Source organism: Hemicordylus capensis, chromosome 5, assembly GCF_027244095.1.
Source record: "Hemicordylus capensis ecotype Gifberg chromosome 5, rHemCap1.1.pri, whole genome shotgun sequence".
NCBI lineage: Eukaryota > Metazoa > Chordata > Lepidosauria > Squamata > Cordylidae > Hemicordylus > Hemicordylus capensis.
The window spans coordinates 125,672,032-125,693,023 of record NC_069661.1 but is presented as its reverse complement, the minus strand read 5'-3'; the positions used below and the strand labels follow the sequence as shown (position 1 = coordinate 125,693,023).

Genomic DNA, 20,992 nt, shown 5'->3' with positions numbered 1-20,992 from the left:
CCGCTATCTGATTCGTATCCTTCATGCTGATATGACCCTCAAGGTAAGGTGCAACCCCCAAGGGCACCTTATGAACCCAGTCCCAACTCAGAAGAGTGTCAAACAGGGCTATATTCTGGACCCACTCCTTTTCAACTTTTACATCAATGACATGGTGAGCCAGCTAATCAACCCAGACTTTCATTCCCCCAAGCTGGCAGAAAGATGCATCTCCATTCTGCTGTATGCAGATGACAATACAATCCTATCCAGGACTCCCATAGGTCTTAGTAGAGCTCTGGCGGCTCTAGTGCAATACTGCAAGAATGACCTGCTTGAAATTACCAAAAAATGAAAGTTATGGCCTTTGCCAGAAGACCCAAGTCCCGCTCTTGGAGTATAGATAGTCATAACATCAAACAGGTCATATGCTTCAAATACTTGGGGGTGGTTTTACATGCCTCTGGCTCAAGAAAGGCCAACAGCAGCCACGTCACCCATTCTGCACAGAGGAGCTCCTCTGTCATTCTAAAATTTCTTTTGACTAAAGGTGGCCAATATATCCCTTCAGCGCTTAAACATTTTAAAGTCAAATCATTGGTCCAATTCCTCTATGGAACCCACTCACCACCACCACCCACCCAATTTTGCCCCACTGGAACAGGTGCAGTCCAGATTTCTAAGAGCGGCTCTCCAAGTGCTTCATTGTGTTTCAAACCTTGCAGCTGGAAACAAACATAAAGGTGGAGGCCAGAGCATGGATGCCCATCCTTAGTCTTTGGCTCAATTTATCCCTCAGCCCTTGGGGCCTGGCCCCAATGACCCTGGACAAATTACAATCCTCCTGGAAATGGGCCATCCGGACAGAAATGTCAGCCTTGGACTTCTCCCCCTTTTCTGCTTGCTATGGACTGTGACCAGGCAAAAACAGTTATTAAACAGAGGATAATGGACATAGGGCGCTAAACTGGTCAAGGCAGGGCCCCAAACTTCCTTTCCTCAGAAAGCCTAAAATACTCTGCCTCCCCTGATGCACATCTAGCACAGCTCAAAGTTCCAAACCACAGGAGGGCCTTCTTCCTCACCCAATGTTATGTCCTTCCCTCCACTGTTTTAGAAGGCAGAGGAGAGGTGGTCTTGTGGTAGCAAGCATGCCCCTGCTTAGCTAAGCAGGGTCTGCCCTAGTTGCAGTTGAATGGGAGACCACATGTGAGCACTGTAAGATATTCCCCTCAGGGGATGGAGCCGCTCTGGGAAGAGCAGAAGGTTTCATGTCCCCTCCCTGGCTTCTCCAAGATAGGGCTGAGAGAGATTCCTGCCTGCAACCTTGGAGAAGTCGCTGCCAGTCTGTGTAGACAATACTGAGCTAGACAGACCAATGGTCTGACTCGGCATATGGCAGCTTCCTATGTTCCTATAGACGGACTACAGTTGCAGAGAGGCTATGCCCCTGTGACACTGGAAAGATAGAAACCACAGAGCACGTTCTCCTCTACTGCCCCTTCTATAGAGAGAGTTGAACAAAGTTCATTCTACCACTTTGGTACTAAGGGTACTGAAGTACTAAGTACCCTAACCATCCAAGCCATTCCTACATCTTGATGCTGCTATTGGATAAAGATCTGACCCTCAGGTATAATGCTGCCAAGTTCTGCGTGACAGTGTGTAGTATATGCCAGACACTGACAGCCACCAGGCCTTGCCCTGAGGGCAGATCGTAGCTAGAGCCTCCATCATAGCTATGCACAAATTTCTAAAGAGGCAATGGCCTCAGCCTGATCTCAGCTCCATGTTTTTAGTCAATTTCTGCTTTTACCTCGTATTTTATAACATAGCAAATCTATGCATTTAATACTAATATTGCCTTTTATAACCAGCCTTCATTAACAGATTCTTTTCAGATTTCACTTATACCTTGCACTGGCAGACGTTTACAATTTTATGCAGTGTGTTGGTTTGATAGGTTTATAACTTGCTATTGCTTTAATAATATCCCTGGTTGCTTTGGTTTTATGCGGGCCTGTGACTGTAATAAAGATGATGGATTGCTTGACTGACTGAGTATTCCTAGACTTGGCAGGTAAAAGATCTGACAACATGGTTTGCTGGAAGTCTCCAGGGAGCAGGAGCTTGTCTAAGTCAAGAACCTTGGGGCTAGTCCCTTTACCATTCAGCCCCTGAGAGGGGATAGCAGTATGAGATACGAAAATGCTATTCTGAGGGCACAGTGAAATGTCAGTGAAAAAGGATCTCCTCAGCTTTATTTCTGTTAACCCTTGCACTGATCACTATTACTTGTCATAAGGCACCTTTCATGCCCCCTCTTTTCTTTTTGTAAAACCAGAGGTTTCATCCTGTACCTGGGGTCGTCAAGGATCACTGCCACCCAAAGAGAAGGCAGGTGGGACCTGAATGTGGCCTTTCCTACACTAAGTCACCCAGGTTGGGCCCCTTGGCTCCACCCACCCACCCTGAGCCTGAGGAACCGGCTGTCCTTGCCCTGTAACACCCAATATCAATCCCTCCCCAGCTCATAAAAATTAGTAGCGTGGAGAGTGGAAATTGCAAGCAAAATACAAGTTAGGCGGGGCCTAGGGATTCAGCAATTTAGGGTGGGTAGTGCTCGTGAAAAGATTTGGAAGCAAGATGTAGAAAGGTAGCTTATTGGAACGGAATGGCAACAGTGTTTTTATGAAGTTATCCACAGGTGCTGATAACTTCAGCAACTGGCCTCTTCCCTTTTAAAAACTGCATTTTTGGAGGTGCAAGCTCCATTCTCCAACCCATCCCAGCATTTGCTGGATAGAAAATTTAGTCCTACAACCCTCATTTACCGTCATTTTCATGGACAATCTGGAAATTCTTCACCGAGGCTTGAGTGACTCTCCCATGGAAGTTCAAAACGTACGACTGCGTATCATCATTCCATACTGGAGCCTTGTTGTGCAACTCAATCAGGTTCTCCAGGTTTTTATTTTGCCATGTTGACAGCAAACTCTCGTGCTCCTGTGCAACAGAATAAGCAGGAAGAAAAGAACGTCTTTTTTCTTTGTGGTGGTAATTCCAGCTCTCTCTAAATTACATCACTGTATCTCTGCAGCAAAACAAACAAAATTAACCCCACAGAGCTTCCAGTCGAGTGTGGTGGGGGTGATGAAATGGCTTGTCAAACTTTGTTTCCTCTCCTTTCTGACTTTAAGTACTTCAAAAAAAGAACAAACAAACAAACTTCTGCCCCCTCCACACTTCCCAGAAGCTTGCAAAACCCCCCAAAAACGTTAAAAAGAAGCTTGTTCTTGCAGAAAAAAAAGAACTTAAAAGGTATAAGGTGAAGGCACACACTTGCACTTCTTCATCACAACACCCCCTCCTAAATGTTGCAATGAAAATATTAATTGTTTTTAAAGCTAACACACATTCAGTAATGATGCGCAAGAATCAAAAGCAGGGATGCTGTTGTATAAAGTATATTGTGTACAACATTGTATGAGCGGTAATGCACTATGCAAAATCCTCTGCCATTATTACTAATATTAATAGTGCAATTAATTAATACTAATACTGTATTTAGTTTTTAGAGTTTTTTTAGTGGGTTTTTAGTGAGTTGATGGGAGGGGGGCGTATGGGTATATGTTTAGATTATTCTTGTTAGGTCCTGTAGTAGTGGTTGTAGATTCTTTTCAATCTCGTTGTTCTGCACAGGACAATGACAATAAAAATTTATCTATCTATCTATCTATTTATATACCACTTTTCAACAAAAGTTTCCAAAGTGGTTTACACAGAAAGACAAATTAATAACAAATAAGATGATTCCCTGTCCCCAAAAGCTTCATAATCTAAAAAGAAACATAAGGTAGACAACAACAGCCACTAGAGGGATACTGTGCTGGGCTTGAAGACAGCCAGTTGCTCTCTCCCTGCTACATATATGAGAATCACCACTTTGAAAGGCGCCTCTTTGCTTAGTTAGCAGGAGTTATCAATAGAGGAGAGCAAAGTGGAGTAAGGAATGGTTGGAGTATCAGAATGAAAACAGAGTGGAATTGAGGGAATCCACACATCCCTACAAGAGAAGGAGTTTAAATTTTAAAAGCATACTTATTAAACATTGACATAACATTGACCCAATTTCAGTATAGACCAATGGAAAGTGGTGGTGCAGGGAAGCCAAGTTGTAAGCAAGCACCATATGCAAAAACTGCAGAACATGCACCAAAAAGAGTAATCATGCTTACTGCCTATAGGGTGCAAATTTTAGGGTGGGCACCTTTTCAATGCCTTTTTAATTCATGCATGCATTTGTAACTGCACTAGTTATTCTCTTCGATTTAAGTTTTTTTTTTATCCTGCAATATATTCTACACATACACCTACACCCATTGCACTGGAATTTAGACTCTCTGAAACATAGTGTGAAAGACAGCATCACATTTACTTTGAAGCACTACTCAGATTATCACATCCCTTTTGATCTCTCACACCACTCCACATGTAACCTGATTTGAAACTTACATTTCGTGGCCTGATCGGAATTCGCTGGTGATTTACATCCATTCCTGGAATAACAACTGACATTTTCCTGGGTCCCTTGAATCCTAGCACATTGGTTTCCTTTTGAAAAAAGAAGCAGAAGTTGAAGAGAATAAGATTAACATTAAATATAGTACATTTACTGGATCAGAATGATACCTTACAAATGCTTTGGCCATTTTTTTAATGAAAAAGGTGTATCAACTCCAAAATTCTCACTAGAATGATTGAGGAAGACAAAACTTGTCAGACCTGTGGAGGTGAAGAAGCAGGCCTAGTCTCCAATGTAATGATGTGCCCAAATGCAACTCTTTACTTTCTCCTATATAGGTGTAAATGTACCTTAGCAAATCAAGCTGAACTTATGAGGAATGTTGAGTTTTTTGCAGACTTGATAATGGTAGAATGCTAAACATCAGAATGTGGCTGTGGCTGCATAATTTGGCTATCATCCAAATCAAGGAAGCAGGATAATACCATAACTTCATAGGATAACCCTATCATCACAAGTCCAAGACTTTGTATATTTTAATCTCTATGAATGATTAAAAACATCTACTTTGAGTAAGAACACACTTATTTTTAAGTGCAAGATTTTACTTAATTGCAAATATTTTGCTTCTCCTTGGGTAAAAAAGACATGGGGGAGTTATGTGTGTGTGGCAAGTTTGTGTGTATTCACTCTTTACCAATCTTAAGTGGGGGGGGGCGGGGGCGGGGAGTGCAAATACCTTTATACTACTACTTTTAGCCTGCATTGTGAATATGGCAAGATCCAATGGTTTGAAATTACAAAGAAGCAGATTCAGGCTAGATATAAGGTGGAATTTTCTAACTGTAAGATGTTGTTGCAGTTTTCTGCTCTAAGTAAGGGGTTGAACTAGAAGACTTCCTAGGAGCCTTCCAACACTAAATTCTATTATTCTATGACTAAGAAGAATCCCTATGGTAAAATGTAACTGGGCAGAATATAAGAAATCAGATTAAACCTGTCACTTGCCCATAATAAAAATAATCCTAAAACTGGACATCAGACATGGTATAAATGAATTCTAGGCTGGCAGGAACTGTAGCTCAATGTCAAAGCACCTACTTTTCTATACATTAAAGGTAAAGGGGGAGTGGGCTCTCTCTGCACTGAAATGAGGTCATCTAAGCAAGACTAAAACAGAGGCCGATTTAGGCTAGCCTCTATACATAAATACAAATGTTTACCAATAGCAGGAAGAACATTTTTCTCAGATCATCTATAGTATAAAGTTCATTTTACCAAGCCCATGTTTAAAGTCCAGTCAAGATCATTGCCCAAGGTAGCTGAGGTTATAAGAACTCTCACATATCCGAAGGCTCTCTGTTTTTCCTTCCTACAGTATGGATTGGCATGATATAAACATTTTCTATCCCATCCTTCTTCCCCCAACAGCAAGTCACTTACGTAACAAATAGCAGCCAGCTCCTGCCTGGTGTGGGCCTTTTCCACCAGTCCCTGTGCCTTGATTGGACTAACCCCATGATCGTAGACGGTAAATTTAGTTCCCATAAGATTTGATCTAGGATTAGGGAACACAAGTCACTTAAAAGGTTTCCTGTCTTGGAAACTCAGCTGAAAGAAACATTATTAACCCCATCACCCAAAACACCTGTTAGTATTTTGGCACCCTGGGCAACATAAATCCATGCCATGCCCCACCCCTTGTCCTCTTGCTGGATCCTGAGGTCCTTGGGTCTGAATACCTTTCTTCATCCACATGAACATATGGAATCAGGCAACTGATCCAGTTAGCACAAGAAGCAGATTAGGATTCCCCTAATCTGCTAATTTCATCACAGGAAAAAACTATAATAAATTCTACATCGCACAGGAAAAGCAAGAAGTATACAGCTCAAGAGAGTATGTGCTGAACTATGTAGTCATATGTTTAATATATTTAAAAGAAAAACAAAGATAAATTAATCTTAAAAAAAAGTGCCTGTATGTTTTTATTGTTATGCCCAACGCATTTCAGAAGACTCTTTCTTTGGGGCTATCTGGATGGTTCAGAAACTCTGCTGGAATCTTATGGCTATATTCTTAAGCATTCTATAATGTGTCTATGATGAAGGAGTCTTCTGAAGCATATTAGGCAAAACAAAAAATACACAGAGGCACTTGAATAAAGTATATTATTTTGGTTTTCCTTCTCCCATTATGTGCCCTGCTCCTGTTTGCTAGTGGTGTGGAAGCAAGACAAGAAACCTACCATGGCAGGCTCCCAGCTCTTCTTATTTAAGGGCAAGTACATCACTGAATACATGGGGAGAAGCCATAGCTCAGAGGATCTCTTTTGCACAGAGAAGTTCCCAGGTTCAATCCCCAGCCTCTTCAGTCAAAAAAGATCTTATATAGCAGGATGGGGAAGGCCTCTGCCTCAGACTGTAAAGCACAACTGCCAGTGGGAATAGATGGTACTGGGCTAGATGGTCTCGCTCAGTATAAGGCAGCTTCATATGTTCACTATGCAGGTCTCACCTGAGTTTTCCAACAAAACTTTCTCCTTCCCTAGATAAATCTGTTGGATCAACTGAAATCAGATAATTTGATGTTTTGCTCTTTTTCCTTTTTCTCCCTGCAAGAAGGAATACCTAGAAGCACAAACATTTAATCGAGATCTTAAAAAAAATAAAAATCAGTACCCACTGTTAATTATCCAGATTATATAACGTCCATTATTGCTAATCATTTATTTACTCCCTTCATAACTACAAATTATTTATCACCATTTTTCCAAATTAATTTATTACAGCCATTCAAAATACTGATACTTATTGAGGGCATGCACACAATCAGCCCTACATGTGCTTGCACAGCCCTACCCGGGTAGGGCTGCTTGTGTGCGGCACTGGGATCAGACCCAAGCTTACCGCTGCCCCACTGGGTAGCCCGAGTATTTTACCCGGGCTATAACCGAGGCAGACGGGCGTGAGCGCACTCTTCTATCTCAGTTCCTGGTTATGTGCATGCGCGGGCTGCATGCATGCTTGAGAAAGCCGGGTGAAGAAAGCCGGGTGGCAAGAGCACCCAGCAGTGGGGGAATCCCCCACCACTCCTGGCATGGTGCATTGTGGGATGCCGGAGGACTTTCTCTGGCTCCCAGCTCTGCTGCTCACCAATCATGTGTCATGTGAAAAGTAGAAAGGCGGCAGGCAGGGAGCCCCCAGCTTCAGAGGCAAGAGGCCTCTAAATACCAGCCACAGGAGAGTAACAGCAGGAGAGAGAGCAAGCCCTCACCTCTTGCCTGTGGGCTGCCCAGAAACATCTGCTGGGCCACTGTGTGAAACAGGATGCTAGACTAAATAGGCCTTGGGCCTGATCCAGCAAGGCTTTTCTTATGTTCTTATGAGATGGTATGCAAAGAGACAGGCAGGAGCCTGCCTCCCCACCCTCCTTCCCTAACAAGATAGTGAGAATGACCTCATCCAGTTCATTCTGTTCCTTTTTTTTTTTTTTTTTAGAAAAAACCCTCCAACAAATTTGGTCCAGTTACCCTATGATACTTACTTTTAGCCTCCTTCTCCAATTTTAGTTTTTCCTGGGCACTCTCTTGTCTAAATCAGACATAAATTGATTGGGCAAGTATTTCATGTGTTTTGTACAGCAACTACAATTTTTCTTTTAAAAAAAACATTTTCATAAATAATAATATTACTACTACTAATCCGTCTCCATTCATATAAATACATTGTTTATGTAAGTCCCATTGCACTTTGGCTTTTTTTCTTTTTCTGAGAACTTCTTTTTTTTAATTGTCCACTGTAACTTCCACATTACACCTCATTCGTCTAGGATTATGCATTGTCTCATTGTTTAAAGTACCTTTCTGTTGTCATCACGTTCCAGATGCATGTAGTAAGTAGGAAAGAGACCTCGGTCCATGCCCTTCTTATCTCTTGTGATCCGACACTTCACTGTAATGCCACGAGGTGCAGGGCGTAACACAAACTCCTGCAGATTCTCCACTTCTCCAAGCTGTGCATCTGTCTCAGACAATACAGCACCAGAAGCACCCATTTCCTGCTGGAGAAAGGATTTCTCTGCAAAACCAAGTCAGGACAGAGAGCCCTCGCCACAAATACATCCCTCCCTCCCTCTCTTATTTTTTTAAGAGAACTCCTTCTTCGCCATGAGCCCCACTGCCTGTTAAGATCATCTGGAGGGGTTCATCTGCAGTTGCAGCCAACTTGTCTGGCAGCTACTCAGGAACAGGCCTTCTCCGTTGCTGCCCCTGGACTTTGGAATGCACTCCCTGTTGAAAGAAGAGCCTCCCCATCCCTGGCAACTTTTAAAAAGGCACTGAAGACACATTTATTAACCCAGGCTTTTAATTAGATTTATAGTTTTAAATGGTTAATATTGGGTTTTAAATGTTTTGTTTTACATTATTTTAATTGTTAATTGATTTAATGTGTTAAATTATTTTAATTGTAAACCACCAGAGATGCAAGTTTTGGGTGGTATAGAAATATTTTAAATAAAATAATAAATAATAATAGATATATTTATCTCAAGAGGAACATTCATAGCGGGGAAGGGGAAGCTGAAAAAGGAAAAGACTGATTGCTCATCTATAAGTGATGTTCTTTGGTGATCATCTGTACAGCTAAGCATTTAGGATGCTTAGGCAGAACACCATTGCAGAATTTTAAGAGCTGAAAAGTAGGAAAAGATGGGGGACATGGCCTTCCCTTGATTCCATGGACAGTGCTGCACAGGTGCAGAATCCATGTGTGTATGAAAAAAATGATCATAAATAACTTTACAGTGCAAAAGGAAAGCATCATTACTGAGAATAAGGTAGGCCACAATACCCTTCCCCATCCAGTCTACTTTATCCACTATTGTGTCCATTAAATATATAAACTAAAAGCAAAAAACCCCTCCACTTAGAATATGGAGAAGATGCTAAATTAGAGCTCTCCCAAAAGAATAAAAAGGCACTGGAGAAAGGGGGCGCTGTTGTACTGAAGAAGAAAATTGTTCCCTTTGAGCACTAAATAAATAATAAAGCTAAAGACAGGCAACACAGTTGAAAGCAGTTTGAGTATTTTGTCCCACTACTGCCTCTGGTTAAACAGGTTTTGAAACAATGAAAAAAACCTGCCAAATCTACTTGCCACAAGTTAGGTGAGTATACACATCAAAGTGAGCCTTCTTTCAAACCACATTCTACTCCTTGAAAAAGCTATTGTCTGTCTGCAGCCAGGAAAGCACAACAACTATGTTTACAATGATAATAATACCTAATAACTATGTAAAAGAAATAGTGATGTGCAATAATAAAGTGCAGCAAATTACAAGCAGAAGTTTTAGTTGATGGGGGTCATTTGACACAGCAAATTTTAAACTGGTGGAATTGTGAGTTAAGGGCATGCTTGATATTTTTTTTTTAGGCTTTCCCCCCTCTTCCTGTGCATTAATGAAGTAGCACATGAAAGAAAAAAGTATTAAGAATTGCTTCTTCTTTATATAATCTATAATATGTTAGGAAACTAAGTTCTCACACTTGATTCCTCAATATCTCAAAAAGATACCTACCTATAATGAGACTTTGGTAAGATACAAACTTAAATTTAACCAATCAGTTAAAATGCAGCTGATTACTCAACTAAACATTCTTTAATTGACTACCCTATAATAGGGTAATTGTGTATTTGAGTGTTGCAGTCGGTTTATTTTCTTAACCAATGGAGTGACTATGAAAAGACACAGCTGCAAAAAGGACTAATTAATCTTCACATATGTAAAACTATTTCTGTTTTATCAGAATATCATATATATTCGGAAATGCAAGCTCTACAATAAAAAGCCAAGAGTACCACAACACCAATAACAACAATGGCATCTAAGATGAAGAATGATGTCAAGAGATCAAACTAGTAGGAAGTCCCCACTGAAATCCCTTCTTAAAATCTGGAGAGGCACCAGATGCTGAATCTCATAGGAAACATGTGGAGAAAGGAACTAGAAAGCACAGGCTTATTTTTTGCTGAAAGAAGAATCTTTGTGCTCACTGTAGCAGATTTCTGGCTGTTTGCAGAAGTAGGCCTCGGAGGTTCCAAGCAAGGTGAACAAGAACCTGACTGCTTCCCAGCTTCATCTTCTTCATCGTCAGTCTCCTCTTCATCAAAATTCATACTCCCAGAAATACCTGCCAAAAAGGCAGATCAACTCAACTTGAGAATTTCATGTTTACAAAGGAGTCATAAGATCTATCAATATATAGATATTCCTCCCACTATTGTTGAAACACTTAATTCCAGGGAACTTAAGAGAGCACCTTCTTTGTCATGCATCCTGTCACCAATTAAGATTATCTGGAGAGGTCAGGTTATGGTTGCCACCGTCTCATTTGGTGGCAACTCAGGACTGGACCGGGCCTTCTCTGTGGCTGCCCCAGAGCTTTGGAATATGCTCCTTGTCAAAATAAGAACATCTCTATCCCTGATTGATTTTAGGAAGACCCTCAAGACATACCTGTTTTCTCAGGCTTCTAACTGAAATTGATTTTAAATGGTTTGTTTTCATCCCATGAAACTGTTAACTTTTTTATTCTGTGAAATTGTTTTTACTCTGTTTTATATTTGTTGTTTTTTAAATTGTGTACATAGCCTAGAGATACACATATCAGGCGGTATATAAATAACATAAATAAATAATGCAACCATAGTTACTTGTATTATCGGATACAACTGAGATCAGCTAATGCTACCCCTCCTCATCCAACCAGAGCTCTGTTATGCAACCAGGTCTGCCCTTTAATCCAAGAAAGCTATTTTCCTATGGAGCAGCTTGGCATTTAGCATCTGTGGCTTCTGACTTGACAGCACATTGACATGGCCACCAGGGTATCCATGGGTAGGAGAGTACTGGGAGAGGGGAATACCTGCAAATATCTAACCACTCTCCCCCTGCCTAGAGTGGCCATGGGGGGGGGGGGAAATCACCCCACTGGAAATGGTTGCCAGACACCCACCAAGCAATGGATGTCACTATCCTTGCAAGGTGGGGCTTCTCCTAGGCCAAAATGCCCTAGTGAAGTATGCTCCTTCTGAACTGTGGCAGAAGAAGATGAAGCAACTGGGAGATATTAATGAAGAGAGCCCTCTCCCCAGTCCTGCTGTTGTTCAAGGTGTCACTATTGTTGCTGCTATTATACCTAGAGTTATAAGTACATAGAGGAGAGATAGACTAGTTTGCAAAATGGGACAGAAGGGAGGCTCCCCATCCCCTTTAACACACCCAGCCTCAATCCAATACATTGTAGTCACAGGCCCTTCACTAATGGACCAATGGCAATCAGATTTTTTTAATCTCTTGCTTTATTGAAACAGGCACCTCTTTTCCTTGCCTCCCCTTTCATTGGCATAATAAGATGAGGTGGGCTAGGAAGGGATGTACAATCAATGGGTTTGTTTGTCTCATGCAAAATTCATTTTTAATCAAAACAATAAAAATTACAAATGGAAAAGAGAAGGGCTTAAAGTACTCCCGATAAATCATCCTCTGACTAAATAGTCAGAAATAATACATGTAGTTGACAATTCAGTCATGCAAAATACATGATTTGTAAGAACTCACTCATATTGTGTAACTACCACACTACCATGCAAAGCTACCATGAAATCTGCACATAACTACAGGATAAATTGGTAATGACCATTGAGCTTTTGCCAGTATGCGATCTGGAAAATATCTTCTACTTTTAATGCACAGAAAACCTAGGCATACCCATATAATATAATGATCAAGGAGATATAAACTTTCTAATTGCGATGCTAATCCTATAAACTGAAAGAATTCTGATTTAGATCTCTGTGAAGCATCCATCCAGAAGTCCTCAAAGAACTCAAATGTGAAATTGCCGACCTCCTTGCTGAAATATATAACTTATCCCTGCAATCAATCTCTGTGCTGAAGGACTGGTAGCAAATGTAACACCAATTTTCAAAAAGAGGATCCAGGGGTGATCTGAGAAATTACAGGCCAGTTAGCTTAACGTCCATTCCAGGCAAATTGATGGAAAGCATCCTCAAGGATAAAATTGTAAAGCACATAGAGCAACAGGCCCTGCTGGGAGAGAACCAGCATGGCTTCTGCAAAGGTAAATCTTGCCTCACAAACCTTCTGGAGTTCTTTGAGAGTGTCAGCAAATAAGTGGATAAAGGTGATCCAGTTGACATAGTATACTTGGACTTCCAAAAAGCTTTCAACAAAGTTCCTCATCAAAGACTCCTGAGAAAACTTAGCAGTCATGGGATAAGGGGACAAGTACATGTGTGGATTGCAAAGTGGGTAAAGGAAGGGAAACAGAGGGTAGGTACAAAAGAAGAGTTTCACAATGGAAGTAAGAAAGAAGTGGGGTCCCCCAGGGATCTGTACTGGGACCGGTGCTTTTTAATTTATTCATAAATGATCTAGAAGTTGGGGTAAGCAGCAAGGTGGCCAGATTTGCAGACGTTACTAAACTCTTTCGGGTAGTGAAATCCATAACGGATTGTGACGAGCTCCAAAAGGATTGCTCCAAACTGGGTGAGTAGGCAACAAAATGGCAAATACGGTTCAATGTTGGAAAGTGTTAAGTGATGCACATTGGGATGAAAAACCCCAACTTCAAGTATACATTGATGGGATCTGAGCTGTCGGTGACTGACCAGGAGAGGGATCTTGGGGTCGTGGCGGACAGCTCGTTGAAAGTGTTGACTCAATGTGCGGCAGCAGTGAAAAAGGCCAATTCCATGCTAGGAATCATTAGGAAGGGGATTAAAAATAAAACTGCTAATATTATAATGCCCTTATACAAAACTATGGTGTAACCACACCTGGAGTACTGCATACAATTCTGGTCACCACATCTAAAAAAGGACATTGTAGAACTGGAAAAGGTGCAGAAGAGGGCAACCAAGATGATCAGGGGCCTAGAACACCTTTCTTATGAGGCAAGGCTACAACACCTGGGGCTTTTTAGTTTAGAAAAAAGATTACTACGGGGAGACATGACAGAGGTCTATAAAATCATGCATGGTGTGGAGAAAGTGGATAGAGAGGAATTCTTCTCCCTCTCACATAACACTAGAACCAGAAGTCATCCCATGAAATTGATTGCCAGGAAATTTAGAACCAACAAACGGAAGTACTTTTTCACACAACGCATAATCCACTTGTGGAATTCTCTGCCACAAAATGTGGTGACAGCCAACAACCTGGATGGCTTTAAGCAGGGTTTTATAACTTCATGGAGGAGAGGCCTATCAACAGCTACTAGTTGGAGGGCTATAGGCCACCTCCAGCCTCAAAAGCAGGATGCCTCTGAGTACCAATTGCAGGGGCGTAACAGCAGGACAGAGGGCATACCCTCAACTCTTGCCTGTAGGCTTCCAGTGGCATCTGGTGGGCCACTGTGTGAAACAGGATGCTGGACTAGATGGGCCTTGGGCCTGATCCAGCTGGGCTGTTCTTATGAAGCCAGAGATCTTTATATCCAGTTCTCACCTCGTTTCTGTAGGATGTCTTGTAGATCCATCTTGGAAGCTGTATCCACTGAAGTCTCCTCATCTTTTTCTCCCTCAATGTCATCTTCTGTTGTGGAAGATCCAACTGAAATTATTTGCAGCTTTGCCCCCAGTTCTTGTATCTCTGGTTTCAAAATAACAGCTGGACCACAAATGCCTGTAAGCCAAAGAGAAACAGATTGTTGAAGGATGTGGTGCACAGCGATTTTCCACAATTCAGAAAAATCTAGAGGTTGTTGTGGAAGCATCCTTCCTGGGGGGAGCAGGAAAGCTGCATTTCCATTGGTGCTTTACTGAACAGTCTTAAAAGCAAATGAATTTTTATCGGAAGTTCCAGCATCCCAGAGAAACTGGTGTTAAAGCGGAGCGCTTCTGAGATTCAGAACCACCACTTCCTAAGAAGAGAGAGTTGGGTAAAGTGTCAAATATAGCATTCTCCATATTCTCCTATTCTCTGTAATAAAGCAAGGGATAAGAAAAGGGAAACTACTGCATGTGTGCAGTGTATGTGTGTGAGAGCTGTACTGCTACCACATAAATGTGTGTGAAGGAATTGGAGGGAGGGAAGCAGAGGAGTTTCCATTTGCAAGTGAACACGTGTGTGTGAGAGAGATGTGCTACTTCTGTGTGTGAGACAAAGAGGCGGTACTTCTGTGCATATATGTTTGCAAGTGTGATATTTGTTGCACACACAATGTGCAAATTAAAGCAGGCACCATAACTTACAACTTCCATGTTTTTGGGCACATGAGTGAATAGCCTTATTTCTCCATATTTTCAGATTTATACCTTGCTCATTTCAATATTTTAAGAGGATATCCTCTAACTTTAAAGCTATTCACCTCTCTTAGAAAACCCTGCACATTGCTTCAGTTCCACTATTATCTCAACATCTGAGAATATGGTAGTTTCCTTTAGAATGTATTGAGAGGGTAACTCATGTTGTAGAAATTGAAAACCATTGCCTTTGTATAGACATCTCTCATCTCTCCCTCAGATGTAGATGGCTCTTTGTTAACATCATTGTTCCTAAACAGCCTCCTGAGTCCTGTGACCCAGGTGACAAACCAGAAGATTGCCATTACAAATGTCATAATTCCCTTCAAAATAAGATGAGCAACTTCACTAAAACCTGCCAGTCAAAATCAGAAGCATGCTTTACATACCAAGGCCTTAACAAGCCACAGTATCATTCCATGCCTTCACTAATAGTGCCCTGAAATCTTCTAAAGGACACCTAGGAATGCATAGTTTCCTAATGCAAACTCTAGTTGATGCTGTCCAGAAATAGCTACAACACACACAACCCTGGCTATCCAAAAGAACACCTGCCATATCTTGGCCACAGATAGTTGAGATGCCATGAGTAGATAAGTGCTATGTATATGCTTTGCCATATAAATATAATCCAAAACATTTTTCACTAGCCTTCTAACTTCTACCTTAATCTGTAGTGCAGACAACTTGTCTACATATATCTTACCTGACTACACTCTTAACCCTGTGCCCAGTATGATGTCGATGGGACACGCTGGCATGATCTACTATGTTTCTTTACCCTCTTCTGTTTGCCTTGTCTGTCAACAGAGAAACATTATCTATAACATCTAAGTAGTAAGATTTAAATAAACTAATCTTTATTTGCTGTTATTACCTCCTACACTTTGATGACGAATGTAATCAATTTTGCCTTTGCTCTGTGGAAAGAAAGAATAGCAAAGGACAACTTTGGCATTTCTTGAAATAAACTAAGAAGTTATGAATTCAGCCATGTGGTTTCAGGGTCTAATTTTGACAAGAGCAGCACATTAGAACAGTAATCTACTGCTTGTAGTGTTTATGCCACTGGAATTTCTGGCTCACAGACAGACTAAGTTGCTCATGAGTAGTCCCACTGAAATTAATGGGACACTTATTCATTCATTCATTCAATTTATATACCACCCTTCCTAAAGTGGCTCAGGGTAGTTTACGTTAAAATAACACACACATAATAAAACAATTAAAATAAAAAACAATTAAGCCAGATTAAAATTAAATCATTAAAAGTCAGGCTAAAAAGTCAGGGTCTTTAAGGGTCTCCTGGAGGCCTTCAAGGAAGATAATCCTTTTATATCCATGGGGATTGTGTTCCACAACCTAGGGGCGACAGGAGAAGGCCTGATCCCAGGTTGCCACCAGATGAACTGGTGGCACCCGAAGACAGACCCCTCCTGATTATCTTAATGAGCAATGGGGATCTTGTAAAGAAAAGTGCTCTCTCAGGTAACCTGGACCTAAGCCCTTCAGGGCTTTAAAGGTAATAACCAGCACTTTGTATTTTGTCCAGAATCATATCAGCAGCCCGTGCAATTGCTTTAACAGGCATAATGTGGTCTCTCCAGGAAACCCCAAATTCCTCAGGCAATCAAGGAGGATACCATGGTTGGCTGTATCGAAAGCAGAGAGATCCAAATGAACCAGCAGAGTCACACTCCCTCTGTCAATTCCCTGGCGAAGGTAATCTATCAGGCCGACCAAGGCTGTCTCAACCCTATAGCACACTCTAAAGTCTGTTTGAAATGGGTCTAGATGAGTGGTTCCCAAATTGGGAGCCTCCAGATGTTACTGAACTACAACTCCCATCAGTCCCAGCTACATTGTGGATGGGGCTGATGGGAGCTGTAGTTCAGCAACTTCTAGAGGCTCCCAGTTTGGGAACCACTCATCTAGATAATCAGTTTCCTCCAAGATCACTTGGAACTGGTCAGCCACCACCCTCTCAATCATCTTACCCAACTATGGGAGATTGGAGACTGGCCTATAAATTATCCATCACCAAGGGATCCAGAGTGCACTTCTTAAGAAGAGGTCTAATCACTGCCCCCTTCAAATGTGGCATCCTGCCCTCCCTCAGTGAGATATTAATGATATCAACTAGGCTAGCTCCAACAACCTCCCTCCAAGATGAAATCAGCCATGCTGGGCAAGAATCCAATGAACAGGTGGAAGGCCAAACCACTCCAAGCAGCTTGTCCACATCCTCAGGAGTCACAAATTGAAACTGATCCAATCTAATCTTGCAAGAGGGACACCTCCCTAATTGGCCCTGCAGAAATACTGGGAGTCCAACCAGGCTGAAAGCATAGGACTTTATCTGCAAAAAACTCATTGAATGCATCACAATGAGACACTGTTTCCGGAAACAGATTTGAGACAGAAGGGGCTTGAGTTAAACCCCTAACAATCCAGAACCACTCTGCTGGACGAGAACTTGCAGATACAATATGCGCAGAATAAAATCACTTCCTTGCTGCACATATTGCCACAGCATAGGCCTTCAAATAGGCTCTATGCTGTGTCTTATCGAATTCAAGATTAGTCCTCCATTTGTGCTCCAGTCATCTATCTTGCTGCTTCAGATCCCTTAGCTCTTCCGTATACCATGTAGCTAATTTTGAAGTGGGTCGTAGAGGACACTTAGGAGCAATTGTATCTATTGCCCTGGCAAGTTCTCTGTTCCAGGTATCCACCAGGGCATCAATAAAATCACCAGCAGAACCAAATCCAAAACCCTCCAAGGCCCTTCGGAATCCTATTCAGATTCAGCCTTCTCAGGCAGACCATTCTAATAGGTCCACGACCCCTACAAGGGTCAGATGTGACTGTCAGGCCAACCTTAACCAGGAAGTGGTCTATCCATAATGGGGAAACTACAGGAGACCCCACTCACAGAACACCCCCCAACCTGAGCAAAAGACAAAATCTGACACATAACCAGCAACATGCATTGGTTGTCATGCCAATAGTTGTCATGGCTACTATGAACTCTTGAGCAGCACCAAAGTCTGTCCCAAACTGGACATTTAAATCACCCAACACCAAAAGCCTGGGCAACTTCACCAGCTGAGCAACCAGCTCCGTCAGCTCGATTAGGGAGTCTGTTAGGCAGCAGAGTGGAGGGTACACCAACAGAATCTCCAATTAATCCCGAGTCCCCAACCTAAGGCACACACACTCAATATAAGTCAGTTCTCTCACAGGGAGCCTGTTAAAGGAGATGTTATTCTTATTGACCCCAGCCACTCCACCATTACCCCTGCCTACCTGCTCAGCAACAGAGTAGCCTGGGGAAAGAAACTGGGCACACACAGGATCAGTAGCCTCCCTCCACCAGGTCTCAATTATACAAGCCGGGTTGGCTCCTTCATCCATGATCAAATCAAGGAAATTAACTTCTCTCATTAATTTCAGGGGGACTATTCATGAGTAGTTTAGTCTGCACAGTCAGCCACTCACCCATTCCTTACTTTTTCAGCTTCTAAGTTGTGCTTTCTGTGTAGGCTTCTAAAACATCATCTGGAGTCATGATTTTTTTATGCATGAGTAGAACTTTCTACTCCCAAGTAGACCCATTGGTTACACTGGATGCCTCCCAACTTTTTCAGGCCATGGAACCCACAATAATTTAACATTTCACTCCAGCGAAGTGTAGCAGTGACTCCAACCGGCTCTACTAGCAGGCTTTCAGTTCCATTAAGTCACAGTGCTTCCATCAGAACATAGGAAGCTGCTGCCTACTGACTCAGACCTTTGGGCTATCTACAGTAGCACTATCTACTCTGACTGGCAGTGGCATTCCAGGAGTTCAGGCAGTATTTGGATTCCTCCCTCTGTGTTCATGATAGCCCCCACCCCTCTCTCTCAATCTCAGATTGAAGGGGAGGGAGTTGCTTCACTCACTGCCTCCTCCTGCTGGACTAAAGTTTTCTTGGTCTGGCCTCTCACTGGAGGAGGTCACAGACCCCACGACACGACTGTGCAGTGGGCATAGACCACTGTTGATTGGTTGTAGACTGCCATTTCTGCTTTGTCATGTAACCCATTATCATGGTACCTTCACTGGCAGGCGAATAAGGTTTAGCAGACTGTTCAGTGCCACACATCCCACTTCTACAGTACATCATCTTGCACTCTCCACCTGGAACCAAGCTCCAACCCCCACCCCTTCTGGGCTGTATCTCACTAGAAGAAATGGGAACAGACCAGAAATGTACTGTGGATAGTTGATCCATTGATGCCAGGCCTACTGAAGCTGACAGGTTGTGGCTGCTGCTGGCTAAAATCCCAGCTTCTACTATGTCAGATGGTTCTGAATGCTTTACTTGTTCCAAACACTCTGATATTGTGGGAGGGGCTGGTTTCATCTGCCCTAACTCAGGAGCAGTGCCCCAGGCTGGTTTTGAGACCCTATCATCATCAGGGGAAACAAAAGTGAAGTTTCCAAAGAGAAACAGGGTGTTGTCCCCCATCCCAAATGGCTTAAGTACCCCACCATAGAAAGCCGATTCATTTCTGGGGTGGTTTTCCTCCAATTTCCTTATAATTGGAATAAAAACCACTTCACCAAAGGGAGCCCATTCATTTTGGGGTAGTTTTCTACCCTTTGTCATATTTTTATTAATAACCTAAATATCATAAGTGGCAAGGGACCACACTTGTGGGTACAGTATATGGTGTACCAGAATCCAGGTAAGAGTTTGACAACAAGAGCATAGCTGAGGTGCAGTAGTTTGCTTATTTCCGCACCTTTATGCAACTGGGAGTGGAAATCCACCCTAAAATCCGGATGCGGGTTAATGAGGGTTTAACATGTGCCCTTTTCAATCTTGACAAAGAGTTAACTGTGTACTTTGCTACATGTGGATCACAACACCCAAGAATACTCAGAGTGCTAGACAGCTGACTTCTCATTTATTTGGAGGAGTAAGGTGTTTTTATCAATAAAACATCCATACTCACCATGGAGGACAATATCAGAGTGAGGAGGGGCATGGGGCTCCACTAAGGGGGCCTGGTCCTCACATCCTTTGGGTTTTGGTTTGCGTAATTTTGCTTCTGGATTTGGCTGCACCATCAAGGGTTCAAGACGTTTCTTCCTCTGTTTCTTTTCCAGAAGAGCTCTCTGACAAAGAAGAGAATTATTGATTGATTTCACCCCAAAGGCAATAGATCTATACCTTAGCAACTAGATTTCAGTTCTTTCTAATTCCTCCTAGCTATTCCTATTTTCCTCCCATAGCAAAATTTATCATATTTTAATACCACCTGATATGTGCCTTTCTAGGCAGTGTACACAATTTAAAACACAACAAATATAAAACAGAGTAAAATCAATTAAAACAATTTTCACAGAATAAAGAGTTAAAACAATCTCATAGGATAAAAACAATTAAACAGTTTAAAATTATTTTCAGTTAAAAGCCTGAGAAAACAGGTATGTCTTGCGGGTCTTCCTAAAAGTAAACAGAGAAGATGTTCTTATTTTGACAGGGAACATATTCCAAAGCCCTGGGGCAGCCACAGAAAAGGCCCTGTCCTAAGCTGCCACCAAAAGAGCTGGTGGCAACAGTAACTGGACCTCTCCAGAGGCAAAAGAGTTCATGGTTGAGAAGGCACTCTCTTAAGTACCTTGGACCCAAGCTGTTGAGGGCTTTATAGGTAATAATCAGCACTTTGTATTTTGCTCATAAACATAACAACAGCCAGTCCAGTTTTTTAAAATGTGTGCTATATTGTCCCTTTGGGTTATTGCAGAGACCAGACTGGCTGTCACATTCTGTGCCGATTGTAGTTTCCAGACCACATACAAGAGCAGTCCCATGTAGAGTGCATTACAGTAGTCAAGCCTGGAGGTTACCAGCATTTGCACCACTGTTTTAAGCTCATTTGCCTCCAGAAATGGCCGTAGATGACGTATCAGCCGAAGCTGATAAAAAGCATTCCTGGCCACTGCCTCAATCTGAGAGACCAGAGAACAAGCATCTAGCACCTTCCAAACCAGTCCAGCCTTTCCCCCATTCATCGGATCATTCAGTCCTAGCAAAAGAGTCCTCATAGTTTAGCAAGAATATTTCAGACTAATCCATAGCAAAACAAATTGTACATAATACTC

General features: G+C 42.1%; 1 protein-coding gene across 2 annotated transcripts in view; it reads right to left on the bottom strand.

Annotated features, from left to right (window-relative positions):
• Positions 1 to 20,992, bottom strand: part of TULP3 (TUB like protein 3) — a 36,575-nt gene that overhangs the window by 4,911 nt on the left and 10,672 nt on the right. The window contains exons 3-10 of one of the 2 annotated variants that reach the window (XM_053257702.1): positions 19,840 to 20,002; positions 14,039 to 14,215; positions 10,561 to 10,697; positions 8,366 to 8,566; positions 7,022 to 7,134; positions 5,948 to 6,062; positions 4,495 to 4,593; positions 2,814 to 2,985 (exon numbers count right to left, since the gene is read on the bottom strand). In XM_053257702.1, coding sequence (XP_053113677.1) covers positions 2,814 to 2,985; positions 4,495 to 4,593; positions 5,948 to 6,062; positions 7,022 to 7,134; positions 8,366 to 8,566; positions 10,561 to 10,697; positions 14,039 to 14,215; positions 19,840 to 20,002 — 1,177 coding nt within the window. The remainder of the gene's footprint in view (positions 1 to 2,813; positions 2,986 to 4,494; positions 4,594 to 5,947; positions 6,063 to 7,021; positions 7,135 to 8,365; positions 8,567 to 10,560; positions 10,698 to 14,038; positions 14,216 to 19,839; positions 20,003 to 20,992) is intronic. The other variant, XM_053257703.1, reaches the window with a different exon arrangement.